The following is a 27848-nucleotide window of genomic DNA, read 5'->3' as shown; positions in this document are numbered from 1 at the left end:
ATTCCAGATACTTGTGCACGCTTAACTCAGTATAAATATTTTACCCTAATTCAAATTATATTCAGATCACATTAAGCATCTGGAAACAATTCCCACGAGATGTCCGTATTGTTTCAGCGCCAAACAACATTTGCACTGTCATTGTGCTACCGTCGTGTTTTATTTCCATGCTCCCAGGTGAAAACTACAAAACATAAGCATTAAAAAAAAAAAAAAAAAAAAAAAAGACACGAATGATTTTTGTAGTCACTGTATTACCTTCATACAATTTCAACAACAATAGCAATGGCTCTAATGTCATATATTCACAGCCTGCAACCATAATGCTAAACATGAGGTAGATCACCCGGACACCAAGGCTACCAGTGGGCTGCACATGGTTATTAAAACACACTTCAGTGAAGATTGTGAGAGCAAATTGCATATTACATGTTAAATAATTAAAAGAAAGACATTCTCTGGGCTGTTGGAGATTGATCACTTGTCTTGTTTGGACTCATTTTGGGTTTCCTCTAATAGTGGGAAACATCACCTTTCTGCTGGCAACTTGAATAGTGCAAGTTCACGTTTTCTTACCTCAAAGACAATTCAGTGGATCTAAGAATCATTCGTTTGGATCTTGTGCAAAGCCGTCATCGATGGTTTATTAGGGGGGGGGGGGCACGCTTCCTGTTCAAGCAAGCTCAGCATGCAATCCCATATATCACACATCAATGCGATTATCAGTCCCAAATGCTTATCAAAATAAATATTAATCCCTCATGGACCTGATTTTCATTTTCAATAAAAATCCAACACAAGAACAGGAAGGAACACAGACACATGCGTTACGGACACGGCTAGGTAGATTCTTCTTGCCTTTGCGACATCATATTGAATGCAGAAAGACATCCTGACCAAAATATACTGGAAAAAGTTACACAAGACTTTAAAAAAACCCAACAACAGTAACCCTCAGTGGTTAAAGGGGCGATACAATATATTACTAATGTAAACAACGTTTTCAACAGTACAGTAGTCTAATATCCAATCATTTTATTTTTCAGACAAATCACACGGTTCACCCTCACAGTTAAATGTTTTCTTCATTCTTATTGGTCAAATCAAAAATGACTTGGGCACTGGGCAGTGACTGTACTGCATCACTTTAAGGCATATTCTCTTTGGGCAACCCTGTGCAGAAACATACAAAAAACATTCTACTTTCAAGTATGTGAAATGGAACTGGCCAGCTGCTTCTGACAGTGTGTGTGAAACTTCTTCCATTATTGATTTTTGCCTGCAAAAGATGTGCAGATTCTAAATTCCCTGTGTGGATCGTAACGGAGACCATTGACGGACAGCATCACAAGAGGTCAAATCTCAGGCAGAGACAGCGGCAGGAGATTTTGGCAGCGATTATTACATAGCATTTACTAGCAACGTGATTATGCTTAAAATTCCCAATACTTAAGCCAGTAGATGCCTGAATAGAAAACACGTCATTTATTGGAATGTCTGGATTGGCAGAACCAGTACACAGTAGCAGACGGCTGAAACCCTGTCGCATGGCAGGTGGGTCTGCTCTGCACCGCAGACACACTCCATGCTTATACATTCAAGCCATTCTGCAACAACAGCACTCTACTTTCTTGAAATTTAAGCTTTCTCCGATTGCGAATTAAGACTTTGGATAAATCGACATTTGTAATCAAAAGACGGCACTCATACGGATTATCGATGCCGCAAAATAAATGTTTAAGACGCACAACAGAAAAGGGATTCTCATTTACAAGCCAAACGTGCTCAATTTAGCACCTTGCTGTCTCGAGTCACGAGAGCATTATTGTAGAATGTGACACTCAGTGATAGAAGGTGAAACGGTATCTATTTCTTATGGCAGTGAAGGAGTTTGAGAGGCAGTACATGATGAGTCGGAACGGGAAAACTCAGGGAAAACGCTACTGAGGAAGTCTTTGGTGCCGATGTAGGTATAAAAAAATAAAAACAAAAGTGAACCTGTTACCCTAATCTTAACCCCTCAGCCCTGGATCCAAGTTTAAAACCCTGAGATAAACAAAATATGTCCAGAACAAGACACATTATCAAAGTCCATGTTAATATACAATCTTCATTTTGTCACATCTTTCACAGGAGAGCCTCCATTTCTGGGGGGAAAAAATAATAATAATAAAATCTAGTTTAAGATGTTTTCTTCTACAGCCACCTTTTCTGTCAATAGAACACAAGTTCATGTGGAAAAAGACCCAGCAAAGAGCGAGACTTAAAACAAGCCAACCCTCAACAGAGTCCAAGCGTACCGCGGCAGTTCGGATGGAGGGAAAACCACATTCGGTGACCGCGTATATATCTAATGCTACAGCAGATGCCCTCTGACCTTCCATTGGAATAGCAAGAATTGTGATGGCTGGCTGGTTTTGAATCAACTATATCCTCATTTCTGATTGTGTCTCAGGCGCACGCTGGACCCGGGACGTTTCCGATTCAGACATGGCGGCCGGTCAGAAAGTAGAGGGGCCGGTCCTCGCTGCAGTTGGCCGTCTGGAATTCATCACGAAGCCGGAACTGCCACTCGTCCTCCAGCTCCAGTCTGACAATGGTCTGACGCAGAGAACTTCGGTCCTGGCTGATCACACAGAGTGTGGCACCTGCGGCAAAAAGATCAGAACTGGCCCATTACTCTTAAAGCCCTACCCGGTGTGAAAGCGTTTGACAGTTACACGTGCATGCACACGAGTTACCTTTGAGGAAGCGGAATTTCTTGAGGAATCCGGAGGCGACGAATGAGTCACAGAGGTAAAGCAGAAGGCCGCTGAACAGCAGGCCCTGGTGGTTCAGGTTGGTGGAGTGTGGACGAGAGTTGATGTAGCACACGGAGATCTGTGTCCCAACATGCAAATAATATATACGACATAAATTACTCCAAGTCACGCACAATAAAGGAGACATGATGTTTACAATTTTTCCTGGAGGGGCTCGCTCCAAGCCAGTGATGCATATGCTGCATCGTCTGCCACAGGGCTTCATGATTTATTCCCATAAAAGGAGGAAGCGTGCAAGAAATGTTCCGAGGCGTGCATATAATGAAGCTGTGCAGAGTGAAGGGACGGTTATGAGGTCATAGGCACAAATGTAAAGAAGAAACATGCACTACTAGCATTCATTGTATATTCGTACATGTACGTGGAAACCGGTCAGAATGTTCTAAGGAAGCAAAAACAGATGGAGAACTAAAGCTGAATCTGTTCTGTAAACCTTATTGATGTGCTTCTACAATGTCAACACGTTGTTTTTTTTAACAGTACACACTTCCCGGAGATAGTAGTAGAAATATATAAAAACACAAAATCTCATATTTTACTTGACAAACGAGGTTCACCATTAAGCATTGATGCAACCGTTTCCACTCCTACTTTCAGCTGCAACCCCTCTCAGGAGCTCTTACCTCTGGGCTGATGTTGAGGTAGCTGTCGATGGAGAGAACCGGGCTGTTTCTGTTCTGAACAGCCTTTGGAAACAGCCTGTGGCTGCAGTTCTGCAGGAACTTCTCCAGAAGGAACTGGGCCGGGGCATTCAGAAGGGTCTGCTCGCTGTCTGGGGCGCAAACATACTGGGATGGGCTGATCGGGGTGTGGTTTTTTATTTCCTACAGGAAGAAAAAATCAGTTAAATGTAAGAGGGGACACACTCATCCGGGACACACGCGTGCGTTTCACGAGCACGCCACCCACCATTAGTTTGGGTTTGACTTGGAAGTCTTTGCTTCCCCCAACTGGAATGTATTTCTTCATGAGACTGAAGTAGTTGAAGCGACACAGCAGCAGCCCACTGCTGTTCACCCTTAGATTGAAGTCCACCTCCTCACAGCTATACCTGCAGAAATCCAAAACGCACCAATGCCAGCACATCAGGACACTGCAGTAGCTAACATTTGACTCACTGACACAATCCTCTGCCAATTTACCGATTAAGATCGTATTGAACGTTCTGCGTCAGGTCCACATTAAGCATGACCAAGTCATGGAGATGACACCGACTGAAGGGCTGGCCGGCAGGTCTGCGTGCCAGGCCACTGCTCCACTTGCGAGTCCCACAGATGGCATAGAGGGAGATCTTGGGTGTGGATTCCATATGCTGCAGTATCATCTTCAGAGACACATTGGTCAGGGCCGAGCCTCCACCCGATGTCTCACTGAGGGAGGGAACAAAAAAAAAATGCTTTGATAAAGCAAGCTTAAAATTAGAGTAAAAAAAATAAACAGCTAATAATCATCACTAAAACTCTGCAGCAAATCACAGCAAATATTACAAACAAAAAACAATTACCTGTCGTTTGCCGATTGGTGGCTGTTCCACAGCACACAGGAGTCATCCATCATGACAATGAAAGGCCATACATCCTGCCTCCTGACACCCTGCTCCTCCAGCCGGTTTCTCTCGAGCTCAAGGTTGTGGTACGACAGCTCTTTGATCAGGAAGCGGGCGGCGCCTGAAACAGACAGGACCAGGTTTTTCATGTCACGCTTTCTCACAAGTGTTACACTTACAACGGCAAAACGTTAGAGCGCAGCGCTGCAAGAGGCAATAATGAGTGCAAGTAAGGCATTACATTTTCCACAGAGTTCATAGGCTTTATATATTTACAAAACAAACCTTTAAAACTATGACAATGTATGATCTGGGTACAGCACAAAGGGGATCGGTGCAGTGAGTCAAAGCGGGTGAAAGGGGAAAAGAACCATCTGTCCTGACTGTTGCCATCTTCACAACAAATATAAAAATACACATCAACTCAGATTCACTTTTATTCTTGACGGTTGGTGTATAAAGATACCAAGAACGATTTAGAACCTTTTGGCGATAATCCAGATCACCATGTGGACGGTGTAAATCTAATTACAAGGGGAACGAGCTGCTTGGCGGAGGCCTGCTCTCTGATTGCTTTTATAGATTACCCTGTTTTGACAATTAGCACACAGTTGGTGATGCATAAAGAAGTGTAACAATGACATCACAAAATCAAGTACAAAAGGAAAAATAACAATTTGACAAATAATGCAAGATGGACTTTGTGAATGAAAATAGGGTGTGTAACCTACAATCACTGATACACATCATGAATTTTGCTATGAGACATTATGTGAACATAATTTGCTTACTGGAAATCCCCACCGCGCACCTTAAACCTCATTTAAGTCGAGAATTAGATAAATCACTAAATCACTCGTGACATTGTGGAATATAATTATCTACACAAGCGTGATTAAAGCTCGCATGTTATTACGGCGCCTTTCAATTGATCCTAAGAGCGTAAAGCCGTTCGTTGGTTTTAGTAAAACGAGACAATCAATCGTCACGGTTTAATTAATGCCATCGACTGCTCACCAATTCCCGCATTGTTGAACATGGCAGGCAGGACAAGCAGGATGTGGTTAGGCCAGTACTTCCTGTAGTGTGGCATCTCAAAATGTTTGACCACCAGAATGTGCAAATGCGTGGCGCCCTCCATAGCATGGAAAATGTTTAGCAGGCCATGCTCTTGGCGTCCAGTCGTCGGGGTGAAAATTGGACTCTTTAACAGTGCTGGGTCCTAGGGACAAAAAGAACAGAAAAAGAAATTACAATTCAAGTGGTGAAGCAAGCTCAGTCTCTCCGTCCATATTACACATCGGCACGTATAGTCTCAACCAACCCTGGTGGAGACCAGAGGTAAGCGCATGCTCTCCAAATGGTTCCCCTGCTGATTGAAGACAAAGTGCTGCTCCTTGGTTTTTGGAATCACAAACTGGAGCTGGACCTCTTCCCCCAGCATCGACGAGCAGAAGGTGAAGGTATGGAACGTGCAGTCCGACAGCTGCAACGCACACGTGCACAATTAACGGCGATCGCCATGAAGCGTGACTGCAGAGCAAGAAGACCAGTAAATGATGGTGCGAGCCGGTGTGCTGCACTCCACCTGCGTGGGAGGGCTCGCTTCACAGTAGTGGTGACACTGCTCGCAGTGATGAAAGGCATTGTGTGCAGCGAACTTGCTCAGACGTATGGACATGGTCTCTCTTTTGGCCGGCGTTTGACTCTCTCCTTCTTGCTTATGAGCTGCACAGAGCAAGAAAACGGCAGATTGAAAACATTTAATCACGCTGACGCTGTGAGCTTTTGCATGCTTCTGCTGACCTTTTAAGCACTTTGGCATCTTGTCATTGTAAACAGGGCTGGCCTTCTTGAACCTCGTGTCCCGGGGGTGAGGGTCAAAGGGTAGCTTTCGAATGTCCTCAATGTCAGGCCACTGGGTATTTACTGGAGCCGTAACCGCTGACGTTTCTAGGGAAGATGGGAGCAGAAGGTGTCCTTCATTACATCAGTGGTGCGCTAGAGATCATACAAGGTCAAAATAGATGAGTCCCATTGATTTGCACCTTCTTCTTCCTCCTCCTCCTCCTCCTCCTCCCCCTCCTCATCATCATACACATCTACCTCCAACAGTCTGATGAGCATTCGAAACAGGATACGTAGAAACTGCAGATAGGCACCGGTCTTTCCCACCTGGCACAATTAGACAAAAAAATATATATAGAAAGAGTTAATATTCGGTCCGGGAACAAAAGTAAAGACTATCCAGACTAATAATGTTTTAAATAGTCTTGTAACTGCACGTCCTGCATGCAGTTGTTCCTGCTTTTAATAAATAAGCAGTAAGTTTCAGTAGTCGTTTGTCATCGCGCTGTGAAGGAGGCACCGAGGACGTTTCTTCGTTTGAAGGCACGGCGCCTGTATGTGTGTGTGTGTCGGGCAATGGAAATGACTTCACGGTATGTTTGTGGGGCGTTGCAAATGTGACCAGCTACACTGAGGGGATACCACAGCTGCAGTGTAAATGATAATGCACACATAAAAAGGTGAGTAGAATAGAGGAGAAGCAAGGCGAACCAACATCTGTGCAAAAGGGCCATAATATTGATCTATCAGCATGCAGTTAAAAGCTAGATGGTCTTATTTCTCAATAATACTTGTGAAAATATGACTGATAAATAGTGGCTGCTACAACACAATGGGTTTTTATTTTTTCTTCTTTCAAGCAGTAAACTCAGTGAACTGAACTCTCCTGTTGTGACTTTCTTCCAGTTCAATGATCCAAACTCCGAATGTCCTTCTTTTGGTCCTGCAAACAATACTGATAACCTGAAAGAACCTTGGACGTCTGTCCTCGAATATTACGCACTCTGCCTGCAATTTGGGTGTGATCATCTTTTTGTTTGGATCTCAAAGTCGCTAAAGTAGTCATGCTTTCTCCAAAGTGAAAAATGTTTTTATCAAGCAGACCTTGCGAAAGTTCATGCTCATTTTGACATGTCTGGAGTGTCGTCGTAACTTTCTTTTTCTGTCTCAAGGCAATCTCTTGTTTGCAGACTCTTCACAGATTCTACCAGACCAGACCATACACCGTGACTCCAATCATAATAACACAGTACTGCTGTACTCTGCAGAATGGATTTTAAACTTTAATAATAATCAGATTTAAAGATCTATATGGCCTTGGTCTTGCCTATCACAGACTAGCTGCTGTCCCTGCTTGCTGTTCCTTCAGCCCGACTCACTATGAAAAGAACTCTTATTCCATTCGACGCTCCCCCTGAGGAAATCAGACATGCACAATCAGTTTCTTCTTTGAAGCCACATTAACAATTATTAGAAAGGCTTTATTACTCTTACATGCTTTCATTATAGACCGTTTATAGACGATTGATTTTTATTAATGCTCTTTCTTATTATTTTTTTTATCTTGACCGGTGGCATTATTTTCTCAGTTATTGATTTGTTTAATTATGTGCGTTTGTAACCTCGTTTTGGAAAAATGCTACTCAAATCTCAGCTTTGGTTTGACACAAAACCAAATCCCATACATTCTCCTTGATTCATCGGACTTCCTCTGTGGTGGTGCAGCCGGTGACACGTTTCCTCACAGCAACAAGGTTCTGGGTTCAGACTCGAGGACTTTTCAGAGATTGCATTGTATAGGTGAACTAGAGGCTCTAAAAGTGCTGGTAGGTGCGAGTGAATATCAGCTGAGATAGTTGTGGAGGACGCACTAATATAAGGGTTGTATTTCACCTGTGGGGGCCCACTGAGGAGCAAGCGTCGTGGATGTGGCCCAAGAGGAGCTTCATAATCGGCGTGATGTTGCCTGGCGATGGTCCACTGGCGGTAATATGTGCTCTGGTCTGCCCCCTGCAGGTTATGAGTGATCAGGGGCCTGAGCGGGCTGCTCCAGGCCACATCTGCATGAGGCAGCAGGGAGAAGGAGCTCAGCGGACACCCCGACTCAAACGCAAGCAAGCTGTATGCCGCCCGTGACATAATGACTGTCCGCGGTGAGACCCGGGTGGGCTTTGGCTCTCGACCGCACTGTGTGGACTGGCTGGGCTTCTGGATGGAGGACGAAGATGGGGAGGGGGCGGAGGAGGACGAACTGGAGTAAAGAGAAGGGGGGGCCTTGGAAACATGAGAGGGGTTGGCAGAGAGGTGGCTTCCAAAGGAATCACACTCCTGCTTGAATCCTTGAGTCACTGTGCCGATGTCCGAGGTAGTGGTGCCTTCAGGTGGACAGTTTGAGGTAGAGGGCTTCTGGGCAGAATCGGCAACGTCAGATGAGCTGACACCGTTCTCTGGCACAGAACCTGAGCGGAGACAAATAATAAATGCATGTCTACCAACAGCACTCCTTTAATTAGACACAAATTAAGTTGAATTAAGTTGTGAGTCATTTTAATTGCTCAAACATTTTCGCATCATCTGTAAACACCGTCCATTATATTCAAATTAAAAGTTAGTAGTCAGACGGAAGCCCGAGACTCACCAGAGGTTCTGGTCGCTGCGCTGCCATTGCTCTGAGGTCTTTCCAGGTCTTCGCCATCATTCAAGCCAATGGCGGCCTTCTCTCCATCGGATTCCCGAGGAGCCATTGCCTTTTTGGGCTCCTGGATGATGCCCATGGACACATAGGTGCAGGCCAGGCCCACCTCCTGTTCCAGGGCTGTACGAGTCAGGTAGCTGGAGTCAATCAGACGCAGGTCACTGTATTTCAGAGATCTAGAAAGGTTAAAAAAAAAGGAAAAGGATTATTGCAGAGAAAAGTTCACTAATTTCAGTTTCAATGTTTCAATCAGATGGGCACCACGGCGGTGTAGTGGTTAGCGCTGTCGCCTCACAGCAAGAAGGTACCAGGTTTGAATCCTATCTGTGTGGAGTTTGTATGTTCTCCCTGTGTCCGCGTGGGTTTTCCGGTTTCCCCCCCGCCTCCAAAAATATGCTATTTAGGTGAATTGATGAATCAAAATTTTCCATAGCATACGAGTGTGTGGGAATGCCTCTCTGTATGGCTCCGTGATGTGCTGGCGACGCATTCGGGGTGTACTCCGCCTCTTGCCCGTAGCAAAGCGAAAGAATGATAGATGATCTGTCAGATGACGCGCTTGAAAATTCATTCCAAGACAAATCATAAATTGTTTTAAAAAAAAACACATAAAATGTTGTGGGAAACTGTATTGAAGTCATTAACTCTGCTTAGCAAAATACACCGAGGATGTAAAAAGCAAAGCGAGAAAGATCATGATGAGCTAGAAGAAATTGTATGCCCTGAAAAAAACTCTGATTGGCATTTATGGGTGATGGAATATTTGCAAGTTGATCTCACCTGGGGAATGTTTCTCCAAGAGGGTCCTTTCCCGTGAGGATCACAATGCAAGGAAGCCCTTCCAGATCCTCGTAGGTGTGTGGCACCCAGTCTTCAGTTTCACAGCCTCTCCACGTCTGCAGGAGAGCAGCCTCATTCGTTTGTCATCTTATCACTTAGAACTTGATCAGCAGAGCATCGTCGCAGACAGAGATAACAACAGTCTCTACCGCACAACAAGCCATTTCACAAGATTCCTCATTTTAAGATATAGTTGAGAATATAATTTTCATATTACTTAAAAGGTCAGATGAAAGATATTTTAGTGGAGCTATAACGCACCTGATTTCTGTTTAAAACAATGTACGATGACAATTTTAATCAGGTATCCTTGTTTTTGTAACTCTGCAGACATGAAAACTCTCTATGTAGAAGCACAATAAAAAGTGACTTGAACTCCTTCTCACCCTGAGGCGGCTGATGAAATTTCTGGCCAGGCTGAGTTCGGATGCGGGGCTTCCGAGCAGCACGGCAAAACAAAGCCCCAGCCCCAGTTTGTCCCTCACGTACTCTAGTCGTTCCCGGGCCTGCATCGCCAACTGAAGCGAGGGCACCCGGACAAGTAGCATGTGGCCCCGGCCCTGGGAGCCCTCTCTGCTCGGGGCGTTGATCAGGTCCTCCACCATGGCCAGGGTCTCTGGGGTTATGTGGTCTCTCAAGGATGGGGAAGAGGTCAAGGCCATCATGGCCTCAGTATACTGCTGAATCAGGAGGTAGCTGCGGATCACCATGCTGTGCAAGTGTGGATGCCTGGGACACCAATAGATGAAGCTGTAACTGACTGAGATGTCTTAATAACACGGGCACACTTTTAATACGTTTGTGTTTCTTGCGAGTCCTTTCAGGAAGACAGAAGACACTCATCTCATTGATCACGGATGGCAGCCTTCTCTTTTCGCCTCAGCATACTGACCTTTCTAGCAGAGTGTGGACCATCTTTTCAAATGCATCATCATAGCGCAGAATGGGACTGGCCACGCCCCACTGCAGGGAGCTGCTGTAGTCCCTCAGACCAAAATACAGCAGGTCACCAGGAGACTGCTCCCCCTGCTGGAGAGAAATGCACCCTGAATGAGTGTTGATGTGCAATATTTATACTACTATTCTGTTAAACAGCCTAAGGTCAAGTTTTTCATTGTGCTTCACCAAGTGTGCTGAAAAGCAGAACTGATTCACGAGGCAAAACATAATTTTGGTCGTGTATTTATCCATCCAATATGAGGCAAAGTCTACTTAGAACATTTAAAATTTGTTTATGAGGCATGGGCATATCAAAAAACATATATATATATATAATATAAATTATGCTATTCAGTATTCTGCTGTGGAATTTTTTTTTCAACTTCTTTACTTCTGCAGTACAATTATCTAATTAGGATTTGTACTAACCCGAACCCTTTATGGAGAAGAATTATATCTAAAATACAATCTCTTTTTTCAGTAGTCACGCTGAAAATAATAGCTCTTTGAAATATTCGTTGGAAGTTATACCTTTTTCTCACCCCTGATTTTCATATCTATCCCTAAAATTGTCAAATTAAGCAAAAAATGCCAAAAATGTATCTTATCTAATATCTCAAAAAATAAAAATAAATAACTTTAGTGCAGTTTAGGTCCAGCAGGTGGTGCAGTTAAACTAAAACTGGTCACCGCATATATTCGAAACTGGAACATTTTTAGTTGACAAAAGGCTGTATGATTTTTCATTAAATTAATGGCATGTGTCTCTATAGAGTTGTGCTGTTTTCACACAATGACTAAGTTGTATGACAACCTCTAAAACCTGCAGGACTTTCATTATACCTTCAGAATGGGCATTCAATAATACTCACCAGACTTTGACCGGAAGGCCAGTGAACCTCATTGTGAATGCTGATTCGGGATTGGCGGGTCTGCAGCGTGTATGGGAAGCAGCTGACCTGTAGGACCAAGAGGTTCATGGCATCGAGGACTTCCTGGCAGTTCACCACCCGGTCGGCCAAACCCTGCAGCTCCCCGTGGCAAACAGAACCAGACAGCGCACTGGAGAGGAAGTGGAAGCAAGAGATTCATACTCTAAGTTATGTTAATAGCATTTAGCACGGGCAAGCTGATCAACAAGGACACTTTTTGCTTTTGCCGTGTGTTCCAGTCCATTGCTCAAAAAAAAAAATGCACTCTGGAAAACAAGAAAAGTATTTCCTGTTCTCTCAGTGACAGACGTTTGCTGATCTTGGCAGGAGTGGAAGTGTATATAACATTTGGAGCTTTTTTTTTTATTATTATTTATAATCATAATAATAAAAAAACAGCCTGAAAACAATAACTCAAAATTCCTTGCCGACATTTAAACAAGATTCAAGGTAATGGATATTCATTTGTTTTTCAGCCGCTTGCAGCTGTTCTCCCTCCGTTCTGCACTAACTGGTGAATAAAAAGGTCAAGGCTACAGTTACAGCCACAACAACTCATGTTTTCAATCACCTTTAGATTATCAATAGCACAAAACAGAGTCAGTGTTCCTGATACCATCTCACCTTGTGAGGTCGACGTGCGAGTTGTCGTGGATGAGGACAAACAGGGTGTACGGATTCTGCTTGACCTTCTTCATGAAGGCTTCCATCTTGGCGTGAACGTCGCTGTCCAAACGCACCACGTACTTGTCTGATTTCTGGTGAGCCGAGGGGGCGTCTTCTAATCCCAGATCCACAAGCACTCCTGTGCAACACAGATTAAAAAAAAATATATATATATATATTTACTGTAAAATTGGCATCAGAATGTTGAGAAAGTCTATATACGATTCCCGTCCGTGAATCTTAGTCGGTGAACGTGCCATCACACACACACACACACAAACCTGATTGCCGGATTCGCTGAGCTGTCTGGTGCACCAGAACGTGAGACGGAGGGACCAAAACGAGAAAGTCCACTTTAGAAAAACGCCCCAAATCAAGATTCTGTGTCCCGGAGTCAGCAATGGAACAGACTTGAGAGAGGAGGCTGCGAGCCACGCTCAGCTGGGTCGGATAGATCTGAAAGACCTTATGCAGCAGCTCTGAAGGAGGGGCAAAGCAAATAATAGGCCTCAATTAAACTGTTGGTTGAGTGTGTAACAAAAATAATAATTACTCATGATGACATTTTAAATATGAAGACTATTACTAGCAAGAAGAATATTAGATTAGAAGAGATTAAAACAGGATGTCGGTCGGATGCTGAAGTCCTCATGCCAGTAACAATAAAGCGCATGCCCATATTGATTCACAATATATGCAGAACAATCATTGTTGTGGTTGGCACAAGCACTTTTAGCTTAGCCAGTGAGTCAACCTGAGGGCGGTCTAACCTCTGTCCGTGGGTGGTGACATGCTGGCAGCCTCCTGGGAGTGAATGTAGTCGGTGACATCTCCCTGGAAGGGCTGGATGACCTGGCCCTTTCTCCTGCGCTGGTATCGCACCAGCTGTTTGTCCAGATTGTCCCCTAAAAACAACCAATCGCCAGTCACACACACACACACACACACACACACACACAGCCAGGCTGTTACAACACACCGCTGTGCACAAACACGCATCTGAACACACAGTGTGGTTGTGGTTACTGTAAATCTTTACTAGACATCTGAATCCATGTGAACCAACATGTTCTGTATTTTAGCACATGTACTTGTGTTAAATGATCTCCCTGCCACATTTTAAATACTGATCTGTCCTTAAAAATGGACATTTTTGCAGCAAATACAAAGTCAAACATTAACTCCCAACCCATTTAGGGACATGCACACAGTTCAAATAATTGACATTATTGTGTTTGGTTATTTTGACCAGTTGTAAGCACTGACCCAGTGAAGTTGTTTGGAAGTGAGATGCCAAGATGCTGACTTTCCCTGTGATGAGTTCATAGCTGATTTCCTTCAGAAATTCATTAGTTGTAAGCATGCCTTCAGCTAACGCCCGTGCCTGGTACTTCCCTGTGCGCAAAACATAAATCCAGATTAGATTACAGCGTTAACAAACAGATCGTGCAGACTAATGAGCATAACAGCCAGTTGAAATGTTTGCAGAGGACTTGGATGAAACATCATCGCTCACCCAAAACAAGCACGCAGAACTCATTGCCGCTCATTTTTGCGCTGCATATAATGACAACATAGGTGGGCAAGCACTGCTGGTGTTGAGGGCCCTCGCTGAGCGAACGGAGTGACTCGGAGATGCCTTCTCCCAAAGAGTTATGGGTAACCACAACCTGGACGCTGCCTCCAGAGACGCTGGCCTCCAGCCGAGCCAACCAGGGCAGCTGGGACGGGGAGATGGGGGGGCCCCCAGGACAGCAGAGCATGGCTTTCAAAACAATCTGTTCCAACTCTTCTCTCAGAGGAATCTGCTCAGAGCCTGCAAGGAATTGAAAAATGAAAAGAAAAAAAAGGGAACTTGAGTTAACCTTAGTCGTGATTAATTTGCGGCGTAGTTAAGCTAAAGATGAAAGAAGCCACGAAACTGCTGCATATTTGACACAAGCGTCTCCATCCAACATGTCCGTTTCGGTGAGGATTTATTTGAGCGCGTGAGCTTATGTTAGGTGCTCACCTAAACGTGCAAGGTACTGCAAAGTGAGCAGACTCATCGTCTCCACTGAGAGGAGCTGGCTGCTGTTGAGACCCAAAATGCCCAGAGTTTTGTCCGTCAATTGGCTGCTCTTATAGCAGCTGACCAGCAGGGGGCTCACCACGATATCGCCAACGTTGCCATAGAAATATGGTAAGGTGCCATGTCCTGAAATAAGGTCATCGGTTAGGCAAAATGAAAAGATGATGTGTGGAGGTGGCTAGAAAGTACAAGAGGCAACAACAAATCCACATTTTAATACGTGCAGCCAGCAGTGACAAGAAAATTCAAATTGAGATGACTCACATTTTGTTAAAAATATTTGCTGAAATGAAAAAACTGGAAAACCGGATGTGGGTTTACAAGAGCAATTTTCTATTTGCATTGTGGTAATTTTTTTGATAGACATATCATGAAGTCTTATTCACAGGCGCATTTGTCATTTGAAAAAAAATACATCTTTTATATTTAATGTAAAAATACTTGTTGCTGTAGCACTTGTTTGATTTGATGGAGCTGTATTCTTCTTGGTGCTAAAATAGGGCCCGATTAAATTTCTCTTTCCACGATTAACATTATTCTGACATTTCCCGTGGGGATGCTGCATGATTTGCCGGAAAAAGAAGGATTAGGTCACTTGTACCGTACCAATGAGGATGACAGGCCGAACTCCTGAGGAGTTGAGCAGGTTGTCTGGTACGATGACGGTTTCTCCAGCGCTAACCGGTTGGGGCTGAATGATGCCTGTGACAGGTGGCTGAGGGGAGGACACTCCTAATACAGAACCTGGAAGGACAGAAATCATGTGGATATAAATATTGGGCACCTGCAGATACATTATGAAATTATGTTAGCTTTAAACTGGCTTACGGTCATGTAGTCATCCCAGTCCCAAAAGTACTCATGATTTCTGTGCTGACAAACTTACAGGTTTGTATTTTTTTTATTTTCAGGGAACTCAAATCTTTTTGGCTTAGTTGTAATTAAATATAATAGCTTGGTTTTAACATCACATTAGCCACTAATGCCTGTTACAAATAAAAAATACAATTAAAAAGTCAGGGGAGCTAATTTCGTTTTTAAATGAAAGCTGTACATGAACCCCAATTACATGATGTGGCTGAAATATTCTTCAATCATGCAATTTTTTAAAATGACTTCTGTACAAATACACAGCTCTTATCTCCATGGCAATACTGTGTGAATCATCCCTCACAATCAGAGGATGTCAGGGAGGATGAATACCCATCCCCAATTCAGAGGGAGGACAGACACAGAGCAGAGACGGACTGGCTTAGACTCACAGATGCACACAAAATTAAATGTGCAACAAAAGAAACTTTCGATTTCCAACCCATGTCATGCCATGTAGAGGAACTGACCTGGAGAACAAACTATAGGCCGGATAGCAGGTACGGGGACGGCTGTCAGTGGGACGGGCACTACTGCACTGGGATGCCAGCTTCGGTGGCGCTTCTTTGGAGGACCAGAGTTCATGGCAGAGGACACTGGCCGTCAAAAACAGACGCAGAAAGCAGTTTCAGGACAAGACAAGATGATAATGCTCGTAAAACATGTGCATTTCTAAAAAAAAAAATGTTTTTGGAGAGAAAGACCCACCGGGGCTGTCTCCTAAGTCAGGAGTGCGATATCCCTGACCTTGATGCCCTAAGGACACCTGGGAGGACGGGCTCAGTAAGGGAGGACGCCCATCAATGGTCAGGCCATTAGCTGGGCCATTCACCCTCAGCGCTGTGGGTACTGAAGACACACATGTGTACAGACTCATAACTACACACAGTAACACACACGAGGTTTTAGTTCTTAACATGTTGCAAGTTTTGCTCGTTCAAATGATTGCAGAAATAAAAACTGCAATCTAGGTACGAGTTTTTAAAAAGCCTCCATTATAAGTAAATAGGTAAATCTGGATTTATCTTTTTGTATCCAGACAATACATCGGGATCGCTCTAAAAATGTAATGGGATCTCAGTTAGACCAAGACCCATCTTCAGATGCCCCCCCCCCCCCCCCCATCAAGATCCATCCAGCAGTGTTTCCATAATCCTGCTAACAGACCAAGAAACCAACGATGTCAAATATTAATTTTATTTTAATTTTACCTCCGGAGGTTATTTTATTGTTATCTGGTATTTTGGATTTAATGACGGTGACACCCCTCAACTCCGATTGTATTTAGTTTATTTACTGCGCATCTTTAGACTCTACCTTTGCCTTATATTGAACCGTTTGCTTGTCTGATTACCTGCAGTCCAGCCACTCTACAACATGTATTTTCAAGCCCAGAGTCAACACTCAAGCTTTTAATGCAAATTTCCTTTTGACGTCTGTTTTGACCAATGGCCCTTAAAGAGAATTCATCCTCAGGGAAGCACAATTGGATCCAAAAAACTCAACAGTAATTAAGATAGTACTTAAGACCAATGACTTGCATCTTAACAGGCCTGTTAGAATGATCAACTAATACATAAGAAAAAGATTAAAATAAAAAAGAAGCCACTGCCTGCAGAGGTTGACCAACACATAACACGAATCAGTTCGAAGAGAGATTTATTGATTTCCTATGCATGAGCCTTGCCAATGGCTGCTGCGGACTTTTTCCCGATCTTATATCCACTAGGTTTTCAATATGCTAAAACATTACTTGCATGTATAGCCTTTTCTTGTCAATAACTCAACCTCGTAAAAGGCCTAATGGATAGCAAAGCCTTGAAAAGTCGTTGCTGCATTATTTCCTTCAGTACTGACTTGTTTGCATATGCTGTGGACCCTAGAGCACATGTGCACACACACACACACATATGTGTGTGTGTGCACATACATATGTGTGTGGTGATCTGGATCATCACCGTATATTTATACACCAACCATGAAAAGTAAAAGTGAATCGGAGTTGATGTGTATTTTTTTTAACTGATTTTTGAGTGGGGTTTTCAATGTTCAAATTTAATATTTTTTACTGACTCTATTCTGGACCCGATCCAGATAAAATTTCATCCAGATCCGTCCCGTTCTTTTTGAGTTATCTTGCTAATGGACAGACAAATGGCAGGGATTACATAACCGCCGCCTCGCCTCGGCGGGGGTAGTTAATTAGGTGTAATGAAAGACGAGGTTTACCTATAGGTAGAGTCTTGTTTCCAGGTGTGGAGGCCAGAGGTTTGAGGAAACTGTAGTCTCTCCCAAGATCCTGGCTCCCAAAAAACACAGAGGATACTTGTGCCATTCTGGTGGGTGGAGAATCTGCAGGTGAAAACAAAACATTTTTGAATTTATTATGAAAACACATCTAATAAATATCTTTAGACCCCTGTTTGATTTGAGCTAGAGATCTTTGGACTGAAGCAAAACTAACCTAACCTTCCTCTGATTGTCTATTCGGTTGTCTTTTATCAAATAGATGTAAACGGACTGCTGCACATCTCTATCAAATGTCTGTTGCACAATACAAACAAATCGTATTTTTCATTTACCATTACAGGATAAACACTCATTTGTAGGAAAGTGGTGCATGTTGGCAGCCTTTTCAGGAGCAGGATGTACCTGGACATCAAAGTCAGGACATTTTAAACGAGAGTAACATCAACGAGCCCCATTGATCTGTGCTGAAAGGCCGGTTACAGATTTAGAACAAATCAATACCATAAGCCCACAAGCTTTCCCCCCCAATCAAAGTGGGGACAGTTGCTCCTGTGGTGAGAGGTCAGAGAAAAACAACTGCTGAGGGGAAGCAGAACGCGCATTTTGGTGATGTGGTGTTTTCTTTTGGTACACTTTAGCTTTTTTATTGAATTTATTTGATCAAAGGTGATTATTTATGTGCTTTTTCTGTTGCAATTTTTGCTTTAAGCTAAAAAAAAAAAGAGACACTTGCAGCTGATACTGGGTTATTGCAGTCTTGCACACGTGCATCATCTCAAGGCTTCACCTGAAAGGGAAAAAGGCGAGGAGCTATGTCCACTGGCGCCTCCATTCTCTTTACTGCTCAGCGAGGAGGATAAGCTGGGCTTGGATGTTGATGCACTGCAGGAGAACTGACGGGTTTTACAGTCTGGAGGCACAGAGAGCAACGACAGCTATGAACGAGCACGTCCGCACAGTGAAAAATGAACGCATGGAAACACAGAACTGAAAAGCGGTTTATTTCTGCAGCGTCGTGACCTTTCCAGCAGATGAGGGGTCCTTTACACAGAGCACCCTGAGAATTCTTCACCAGGTAGTATTTTAAGTGCTTCTGCTTCTTAGGCTGGGTAGATAACTTCAGGTTGATGTGGTTGGAAAATTCAGTGAAGTATCTGAAACCCTTCTCCCCACAGCCCAAACAATTTCCTGAAAAACCTGGAAGTAGAAAATAAGCATGGAATAATCGTGGATTTTCCGAGCCGAGTTCAGTTTACGACCAGCATTATCCTGTCTTCTTCATTCTCATCTCCTGCTACAAGAAAATACTCACCTAAAAGTGCATTTTTCCCATTCTCGTCAGGCAAAAAGCGACGGTCCACAGCACACACCAGGATGTGTTCAGGGACACTGGGGGACTTGGCGCCTACCAGCTCAAAGCCTGCTGGGACTTCAATTGGCTCTGTTGCTATGGAGACCAGGCGCAGATCCTTGCCGGCTTGACAGAACCCTGAAGAATAAAAAAATAAAAAAAGATGTATAAGATTCAAATTATTTAAAAAAGACTTTTGTTTGTATACTAAGCAAAGAAAATGAAGAAATGAAGTCTTCTATAATCTGATCATCTCAGCCACTGAGGGTGCACGAGCAACTAGTTAATGTTTCCCCTGGTGTTACCTTGCTGTTCCGCCTACACAAACACTATGAGACAGATTTTCTAGCAAACCTGGTAGAATGGGCTGGACAGAGTTCAAGGAAAAGGAGTGGACCCTGATAAAGGAGCACAGGAATAGTTTTTCTACTTCATTTGAGCACTGCAATAGAAAGCATTTTCTGCACTGTTGGAAGATTAGGACCTGTGGCACAAAAGAAATCATTAAACCGGTATCACTACAGCCAGGTAAATGGAGAGATCATACAGTTCTTTCAATTACAGATAAATTACTTGATGTTTGTTTTTCATGAAACCTGAAATTTGGATTAGGGTTAATTTCATCATTTGGGGAGTGTTGGGGTTTGGCAGATGCGCTATTCTAACTGGCCTGCTTGTTTTTGAAATCAATGACTTTTGCTACGCGAGTTACCATCCAGTGTGCAGCATCCATCAGGTGCCGGGGCCTGCAGGTAGGGAAGAGGAGGGCTGCTGCTGCCTGAGTCATCATCTTCCTCCAGCTCCTCCAGATCATTGGACGAGTGGCCATTCGCGAGCTCGTGGCATGCCGGCTCCCTACCATGGAGGTCCCGTTTGGATTTTGTGTCTGATAGACATTTTAAAGAGCAATGTTGTCACGAGAGATGGATTAGAAACACCAATTACACAGGTTTACAAATTCCAAAGAAAACTCTCGAAATTCTTCTGGAAAGATTAATGCCATGTGATGCTAATTATGGCGAAGGAGCCTTTAATTCACTTCATAGCAGGTCAGCTGAGCATTACATTTGTTCAAGCTATACAACTACACATAAGAAAAAAAGTAAATTAAAAGGATAAACTGTTATAAATTCATGTGGGTTCAAACCTTTGCTGAATTTTTGTCACGTTCAACGATCAGGTTCTACATGATATTTACCAGGACAAGTCTCTGGCTCAAGGTAGAGCTGCGTGAAGATGGGCTGTGGATCTCCACTGCTCGAGCGCAGTGACGCCTCAATAGAATTATGGAGAGCCTCTTCAAATCGAGCAGATTTGAGCTGCCCGGCATATGAATTCCCCATTATCTGTTGGAAAAAAGAAAATGGGAAGATGTACAGTCATTGTTCTTGCAATCTCCATTCATAAGAATCAGCCTCCACATCTTTTATAAATCCAGCCATTTATTTCCAAGGATTAGGTATATAATTACATATCAACTAGTGCATGAAAGTTGCTGGATTATTCAATTAGCGACAGCTCAAGGCAACTTTTCCAGCTTCCAAGAGCTGTGAAGTGTTTCTGCTTTTCCTCGACAGATACGACAGCAGATGGAAAAGCTTAAGGTCTTAGGTATTTGGACTGTTGATCAGACAAAACAACGGATTTTAAGACACCACATTGGGCTTTTGGGTGCTCGTGGTGGGCCATTTTTATAGACTAAACTATCAACCTGTAAGAAAGATTAAATTAGTAAAGAGAGTTGAGGACCCATTTCTTGTTATCTGTTCTCGAGTGCATAATTGAGGGAAATAAAAAATAAAGATTCTGGTGAGTAAGGAGGAGAAAAGAAGTCACAGGGTGCGTCAAAAATCCACAGTTCCTGGAGCATGTGGCGCGGCACCTAGGTGTTAGCAATTAAAACCAAATGAAGCTGAACGATCGAGCCAATGAAAGCAAAGCTTTAATTATTTACCCCTATTAAAAATAACATTTATAGAAATGGCTTGAACTCAGTAGCCGTGCAGTTTACAGCCCCCCCTCCCTCACTGGCTGTCCTCTCCCTTTCTCAAACACGTTGCACGGCACGGCGGCGGCTGTAACACCCTCACTGTACGAGGCCCGTCAAATTAAATCATGACCAAGTTCAATGACTTTTTCCATTTTTGTTTCCTCTCCTTCTGTGCCCCTTTGCACCCCCCCACCCCTCCACCCCAGTGTCCCCTTCTGGACATCTGCCGAGGTCGGCTGTGTGGGCCTGAGGTTGGCCGGCTCTAATGGCAGGTGGCAGCTGGTCCAGAGGATCAAGCATGTTGTCTCAATGAAGAGGGCAAAAGAAAGCAGCAGAGGGGTGAAAGAAAGAGATTAAGAGAGGAAGAAAAACACTCTGAAGGCGGTGAAAAGGCGGGCCCATCCCATCACAGAACGGTGCCCCCTTTTCTACACCATAGCACTTCGTACTTCAAGTATCCTTTTTGCGGCTTGTCATAACATTTCACTGGATCCGCTTTTAACACCAAACCAGTCATCGGGAGTGCTCCAAACCATGTGGGGCGAGAAGGCTGAAAACGAAAATGGGAGTTTTGGCCGCGTCCCTGACACATGAGTTTGACCTGCATTTCCTTCCATGTTTGTCCTTGGACTAAATTCAACTGGTGCAGACCACTGTTATGGTTCATAAACACTGGAGCGGCCAAGTAGGGGCCAGGTTGAACACTTCAGATGTTTGGGAACAGCTCAAATGCCTCCTTCGTCTCTAACAAACGATCCCACACAGCTGTCGAAGCACTTACATGAAGGTTTAGTTTAAACAATAGTTCGATGTTGAACCGATTTGATTTCAGGAGTTTGTAGCGACTATAATAACCTCAGATCTGTCTTTTGGAACCGTGTTTTCCAATGCAGCAACAGCCTTATCTGGTAGATGTGCAGACATGTTTATTTGCATGAGTTCTGACCGAGGCAGCTCTTAAATACAGTGTAAACACTGTGAGGTACAAATGTGCGTAAAGGACTGAATAAAAATGTAGCCACACTAAAAAAAAATCATTCTGAATGCCAACATGATGAAAAAACCTTTATAAACAGCAAATTAATTTAAGTGAATGAGAACTACACATGTTGCCACAATATTTTATTGAAATTATCATGAAAACAGTGAAACGTTTTTATGATAAGGAACAACTGATGGGCCAAATTCCAAAGAGGCTCTGTTTTCTACTGCACTTGTTGGAGAAGAGCAGCAACGCTTCACATATGAGTGACTATTTGACTATCCTCTGCGCAGAAAGGATTCCAACCCTCATTAGATTAAAAATATATCGCTGTCAGTTTATCTCCTGGTAATCCAATAATCGATTGAAACAATTCTCCGACAACTGATTTCATGTATAAAATCGATGAACACATATTACAAGCAAAGTCCAAATTATTATGTCAAATGAGCCACATTTTAATCTCTGTATTCCTCCCTTAATGGTATAATATATAATATCAATATAACAACAGCTCTGGCTTATTCAAGACTGTAAAAGATGTTTACACACTGTAGAAATCGGCACTTAAATATCTAACTGAGACAGTGAATTCCAGCCAAATAGTCACCCGGAGCAGTGCAATTTTGTCAATAATGGCCACCGTGGGAATGAAGTGAAGTCTCATTTTGCCCACGCCCGGACAAGTTTTCAGACCCCCTTGTTTTCGGAGCAACCTCCCTTGGAGGGAATCTGACCAACCCAGACAAAAGACATGATTAGGAGGGCCTGATTGTTCAGAGATAAGAAGCTTAGCAGAGTGAAGCTACAGTATTTTTTTCTTTGCTTTAGAAAGAAAGACCCCCCCCCCAAAAAAAAAAATAAAAGAAAATGCCAGAGGGATTTGTCACTGGATGTTTGATTGGGAAGTCAGACGAGGCTCCAGAGGCCTCTCTGGCTGGCTGGCTGGCCCTCAAGCCTCGGTGGACAGACTTGTCATTAACCTCATACAAGCCGGAGGTGGACACACAGACGACCTTTTGTCACCTGCACAACTTAAAACAAAGCGTGACCATGGCGGAGGTCGCCTAACGGGTCTTTCAGGGGAACGACTCAGGTGGTTGCTAAGGTCAGCTGCAGTGGCTGTGAGGTGTTGCGGGTGGGGGGGGGGGGGGGGGGGGGGGGGATATGAGGCGAGTCCATGGCTGCAGTCAGCTTGATGAATGGTCAAACACTGTGAAAGAACTCTACTGTTGAGAAGCAGCTTGATGTTCAGAGCCTAATGAGTCAAAAAAGGGGGCTTTCGTGTCACCGGGTGGTGACTTTTAGAATGCTTTTCATCCAGCCAGACGGGCAGCCAGTGCCATTCCTCGGCTCCTCTGTGGCATCAACAGATTGTATGAATGTGACCCGAGGTCAAAAGCTAGTCTGGTCTCCACTCAGCGAATTAGAGACAGGGAGAGGGGGGGGGGGGGGGGGGGTACGCAAACACGAAACAGAACAGCTGAATTTCCAGCAGTGATGCATTGAAAACAAGGTGACTCACGTTGACAGACTGTTCCCAGGTGTGAAGAGACTGGTTCACCTCTGCTACATGCTGGATTGCTACCATTCAGGGGAAGCGTTCAGCAATGACAGTTCACTCAGCGCCTCGAGACCTGAGGGAGAGCAGGGAGGTCTTCAGTGAAGTGACAGACTGGGATACAGTAGAACACACATTGTTTTTCATCTCCTGAAATACAAGCTGCACCATACTGAGGTTTACATAAAGGGGGGCGGAGCCTGGGGCTGTTGCATATAATTAAAAACCCAACAGATGCTACACAACCAATTTTGAGCAAGGACATTTAAAAAAAATTCTGTCTATGCTTTGGACAGTAGGAATAAGTCCTGAAAAAATAGACAACACGTTAATATGTTTGTTTTTTTAATTACGTAACCATAGCCTCGTCAACATAAACAAGCCAGTGGTTAATTTTATGGGTGGGCAATGATGAACACCCAACTACAGCTCAGCAGGCAGTAAACAGTGGTGGGTTCAAATTTGTGAATTTTGAAACCATCTGGCAGAATGAGTCAATAAATAGAGAGCTGCATAATGTCACTTGTCTAAAGAGTGTATAAAATAATTCACCACCTTTAAAGCACTATGATACCACTATGGTCTTGTTCTACTCGTCACTCTAGTCCAAATCACACAGTCAATTCAGAAAATGAATTTGTGGATTTATGACCATGCAAACATTTTCGCCAAGGCAAAAAACAGAGAAGAAGCCGTTATAAGATCCTGAGGCTCTGGGTTTTGGTTGTTTGTTTTTTTATTAATCACAATTGGTTAGATTTTTTTTGCAGTAGTCACGACATACAGTCACCACATTCTGAAGGGATCTGCAAGTTACTTTGACCCTATTTTGTAAATGATTAGCCAGCATGACACAGCCACTCAAAGCTAAGAATTAAAATGTCACCGTGCAGCGACTGAACTGCACAGATTATGAGAAATGCTCATTTCTAATTTCATATAACAAGTTCATAGAGGAGGACTGTTTTTTTTTTTTTGTCTCAGATAAGAATGTGAACCAAAGGTCAGTCTCTGATTCTGCTAAAAACTCAAAGATCATAGTATTGAGATGTCTGATCCTTATCTGGTCATGATAGGTAGATGACACAGACAACAAATTTCCAGGTCAAGCTGATTAATAATGTTGCGTTTTTATTTTTTATTACGTTTCTCAGCAAGGCCAGATTCAACAAGGTAAAATGAACAAACACTTCTCACACTCTTACAGAAGAGCAAATGCAAGAGGAAGCCTTCGTCTCCATCTGTGGCTTTATCATTGAGATTTCCTAATACATGCTTTAATGAAAAGGGAGCTTGATGGTTTAATTGTAAAATGTCACTTTATATTAAATTTGAAGAATAAATTCTTAAAAAAGGGCAGTACCGGTAAATATATTTGTATCCCATCATATACTTACTGAGAACAACACACACACAAAAATCACAAACATATCTTGCATGGATGTTTTCCTTAAATGGTTTGCATTGATTTGTATTCACTTAAGTTTTTTTATTATTATTATCATCATTATTACTACAATCCTGGTTTGGGGAAAGGTATAGAATCGGAATTTGATGATTTCAACTCGAATCATATGTCAAGCATTTGTCTTAAACGCGGATTAGATATTTCTTTTAACCGAACCTTTTCTTTCCCAGCGTTCTCTCTATTGCTTCACTGTGTAACTACATTACAGCAGAAAGGCAGGATTACATTTAAACCCCCTTTTCATCTCTGGCTTTTAAAGTCAAAGTCAGCATATTTCTAAAAAACATCCTTTCTCTATCCTTCATTTAAATCCCTGCAAATATGAGAAAATGCAAAAGGAAAATATTAACTGTCCATAAAGTTAAATTGTTGTATTATGTATGCATTTATTTGGAACATGGCTGTAGACAACATAATTTAAAATGTAAAAATTTGTGGTAAAGTCCTCAGCACATTCCTAATAGTTGAAAAGCTGTGGATGACAGATACTGCCTATCAGACAAGAGAAACAGGGGGATGGGTAAAGAAACAAGGGGGGGTGAAACATCTCCCCATGCACTCTTAATTAGGTAATAAATGCCAGCTCACTAATGCCAGGGACAAAAAAAAAAAAAAAGGTTTAACAGAACTTTTCCTGTACCTTCCATGAGAGCTTGACTGGTGAATCTTCTAATCCAAATGAAATGTAGTTAATCCCAAAGTTGTTGTTTTTTTAAAACATATTCCATATTGGGAATGAATCATTGTGGGACAAAGAAAAACCCTGCTGATATCCAGGTTGCGTTTGGAGTTTCACTCTCCTCTGGTCCGTCTCAAGTCACCTTTGTCATGATAGCTACGGAAAGAAATGAAAATCCCACTTTTCCCCTCAGTACAGCAGAAACCCTCCCACTGTCTCTCTCTCTCTCTCTCCCTCTCTCACTCAGTCACAGACACACACACACACACACACTTAAACCCCACCCCCTCACCCCCTACACCCCGTGCCATTTGCCAAGGAGGGAGGGAATCTACCAGGGGCCCATTCATCTCGGTCCTGCTGACCCCCTACAGAGACAGATGCAGAGCTGTGGGACGGGGTTGGGGGGGGACAAAGAAGAATCCTTAGCATTTCCCCTGCGACACGCTCTGCCACGCGTGACCCCCAGCATGTCAAGACATCTGCTGTGGGGCAGTAGTCAGGTGGAAGTTGTAATTTATTTCTTTTTGGTTAGTGTGTTGATGACGATCCTTGGCCAACTGCTAAAGCTTAGTTTAGTCACCTGTTGGGACACCAGAAGCACATCAACCAATATGTATTAATATACGTTTACAAGAGATCGATTCCTCCCAGGAGAGACGTCAACTTAAACGGAAGCGTGTCTTTGCAGTCTAAGCCCTGGGAGTGGCCCCACCCTGGGTTTTTTTTTACTCCCGTTATAAATACCAGAGGCTCATCTGGTCAAAATAAATAAACAAACATGCACCGCAAATCAACAGGTACAGGCCGATGTTAGGGGTCGTGCATCATTATAGGCTGGTGTAAATGAAATGAAACGACACCCATGGGGCTTAAAGAAGGATCAGACTGTATGAATGTGCTAAATGATCTACATTTGAGTTCAATCCTTAACTTCAAAATATTAGATCCATTCCCTTGGTCACACTTTCCTCATAATGTTTGCTACATTTGTATTTTTTAACGGCACAAGATATGCAATTACATTTGAAAACATTTTTTATACATATTGTGAAGGATATAGTTTAGAATAAATATATAAATATAGTACATGCATCTTTTGCTGTGGTCTTTCACGTGCAAAGGCCTCTGTTTCCTGGCTGAGTAATTAATGTTAAGAAGTCAGCAAGAATTTGGCAGGTAAACAGCAGGTCCGGGTAAAGTCACATCTACTTGATGGCAAGGAGGATGCATTCACCATTTGCCCTTCGGTCAGACTTTAATGAAAGTGTTTCCCTTCTAATTCATTAATGAAAGATTTCATTAAGAGTCAAAAAATAATCAATAAAAGAAGTGAAACTGGGTGTGGATTTTGATAGAGAATTCTTACTTTAAGCGGAAAAGTTTGTATTTTTATTTCATTAGTCACGAGGATTAATGAATCTTTTTTTTGCAAAATCTCCTAAACTTGGCTCGGGTTTCCTGCGGTAATAAACCCGTGCGAGTGATGATCCAGTTCATTACCACAGACACAGTCAACAGTTGTTTTAATCAAGTCGTGTGCAGTTCTTCACACCTCCACTCCAATGGTTATATTATAGCACAGTCAGCGTAACGGCCGTTATAAACCTCCTCGCCAGCCAATCAGGAGCTCCATTAGTCCTCCTTGCAATCATTTCTCCCATTCAGCCCCATCTGTCTAAGCAACGGGCTGCAATTTGACTGAAATTTAGATTTAGACAACGCAAGAGTTTCACATTGTGCGAGTGGAAAATGTTTCGAGGATCCCTCTCTGCAAAGACTCACTAGTATAGCCACAAGTTCAACTGGGAGGGGGGGGCGTCGGTGTGATTTATCTCCGAGCCCCTGACTTTGACATGGCGCATCTTAAATAGCCGATGTAAAATAGAGCTAATGAGTAAACCCAGCATTTTCTTTAGTCTCAAAGGGCACTGCAAAAAAACAACAACAACAACAACAACAAAAGAATGTGGATTGAATGCTTGCCCGCCCATAAGCCCATCCTTCACCACTGCATTGAGCTCCTGCTAAAGTCTCTGACAAAGGGGAAGTATTCTTACCACAGCCAACTGAGGAAAGACACACTATCAGATGAGGGCGGGGGGTTCTTGGGCCTGGGGAGGGGAGAGCTTTGGGTTAGCTGACTTATCTAAATGTAAAAGATACAAGCAGTGAGGATAAGTTGAAGACAGGGCTGTTTGTCCATTAAGCCTGCAAATATAAATAAAAAATTCCAATATTCTGGTGACATCTGTACTGCTGTACATGTTAAATCTCACCCCCCCCCCCCCCCACCACCACAACATGTTTGAATGCTTGAGGTGTGTACTACATGGAA

At 43.2% G+C, this 27848-nt stretch overlaps 1 protein-coding gene across 1 annotated transcript; it reads right to left on the bottom strand.

The window, feature by feature from the left end:
* greb1l (GREB1 like retinoic acid receptor coactivator) lies at nucleotides 1-27619 on the bottom strand. Its single transcript, XM_068748418.1, has 34 exons — nucleotides 27571-27619; nucleotides 23328-23439; nucleotides 20005-20176; nucleotides 19543-19716; nucleotides 18792-18968; nucleotides 18500-18676; nucleotides 18267-18389; nucleotides 17459-17581; nucleotides 15938-16078; nucleotides 15700-15825; nucleotides 14966-15103; nucleotides 14300-14485; nucleotides 13805-14104; nucleotides 13555-13683; nucleotides 13059-13193; nucleotides 12570-12767; nucleotides 12247-12427; nucleotides 11563-11752; nucleotides 10644-10780; nucleotides 10138-10480; nucleotides 9692-9807; nucleotides 8855-9087; nucleotides 8110-8675; nucleotides 6417-6543; nucleotides 6146-6321; nucleotides 5957-6076; nucleotides 5693-5854; nucleotides 5386-5590; nucleotides 4327-4489; nucleotides 3965-4192; nucleotides 3732-3873; nucleotides 3446-3646; nucleotides 2742-2880; nucleotides 1-2648 (listed from the first exon to the last, which is right to left on the bottom strand). Exons 2-34 carry the CDS (start codon nucleotides 23391-23393, stop codon nucleotides 2485-2487), a joined length of 5958 nt encoding a protein of 1985 aa, XP_068604519.1. The 5' UTR covers nucleotides 23394-23439; nucleotides 27571-27619; the 3' UTR covers nucleotides 1-2484.
* Between the last annotated feature and the right edge of the window lie 229 nt (nucleotides 27620-27848).

The sequence above is a fragment of the Brachionichthys hirsutus genome, chromosome 15 (assembly GCF_040956055.1).
Source record: "Brachionichthys hirsutus isolate HB-005 chromosome 15, CSIRO-AGI_Bhir_v1, whole genome shotgun sequence".
In the NCBI taxonomy this organism is placed as follows: domain Eukaryota; kingdom Metazoa; phylum Chordata; class Actinopteri; order Lophiiformes; family Brachionichthyidae; genus Brachionichthys; species Brachionichthys hirsutus.
The sequence above is the reverse complement of the archived record's forward strand: the minus strand, read 5'-3'. Positions and strand labels throughout refer to the sequence as shown.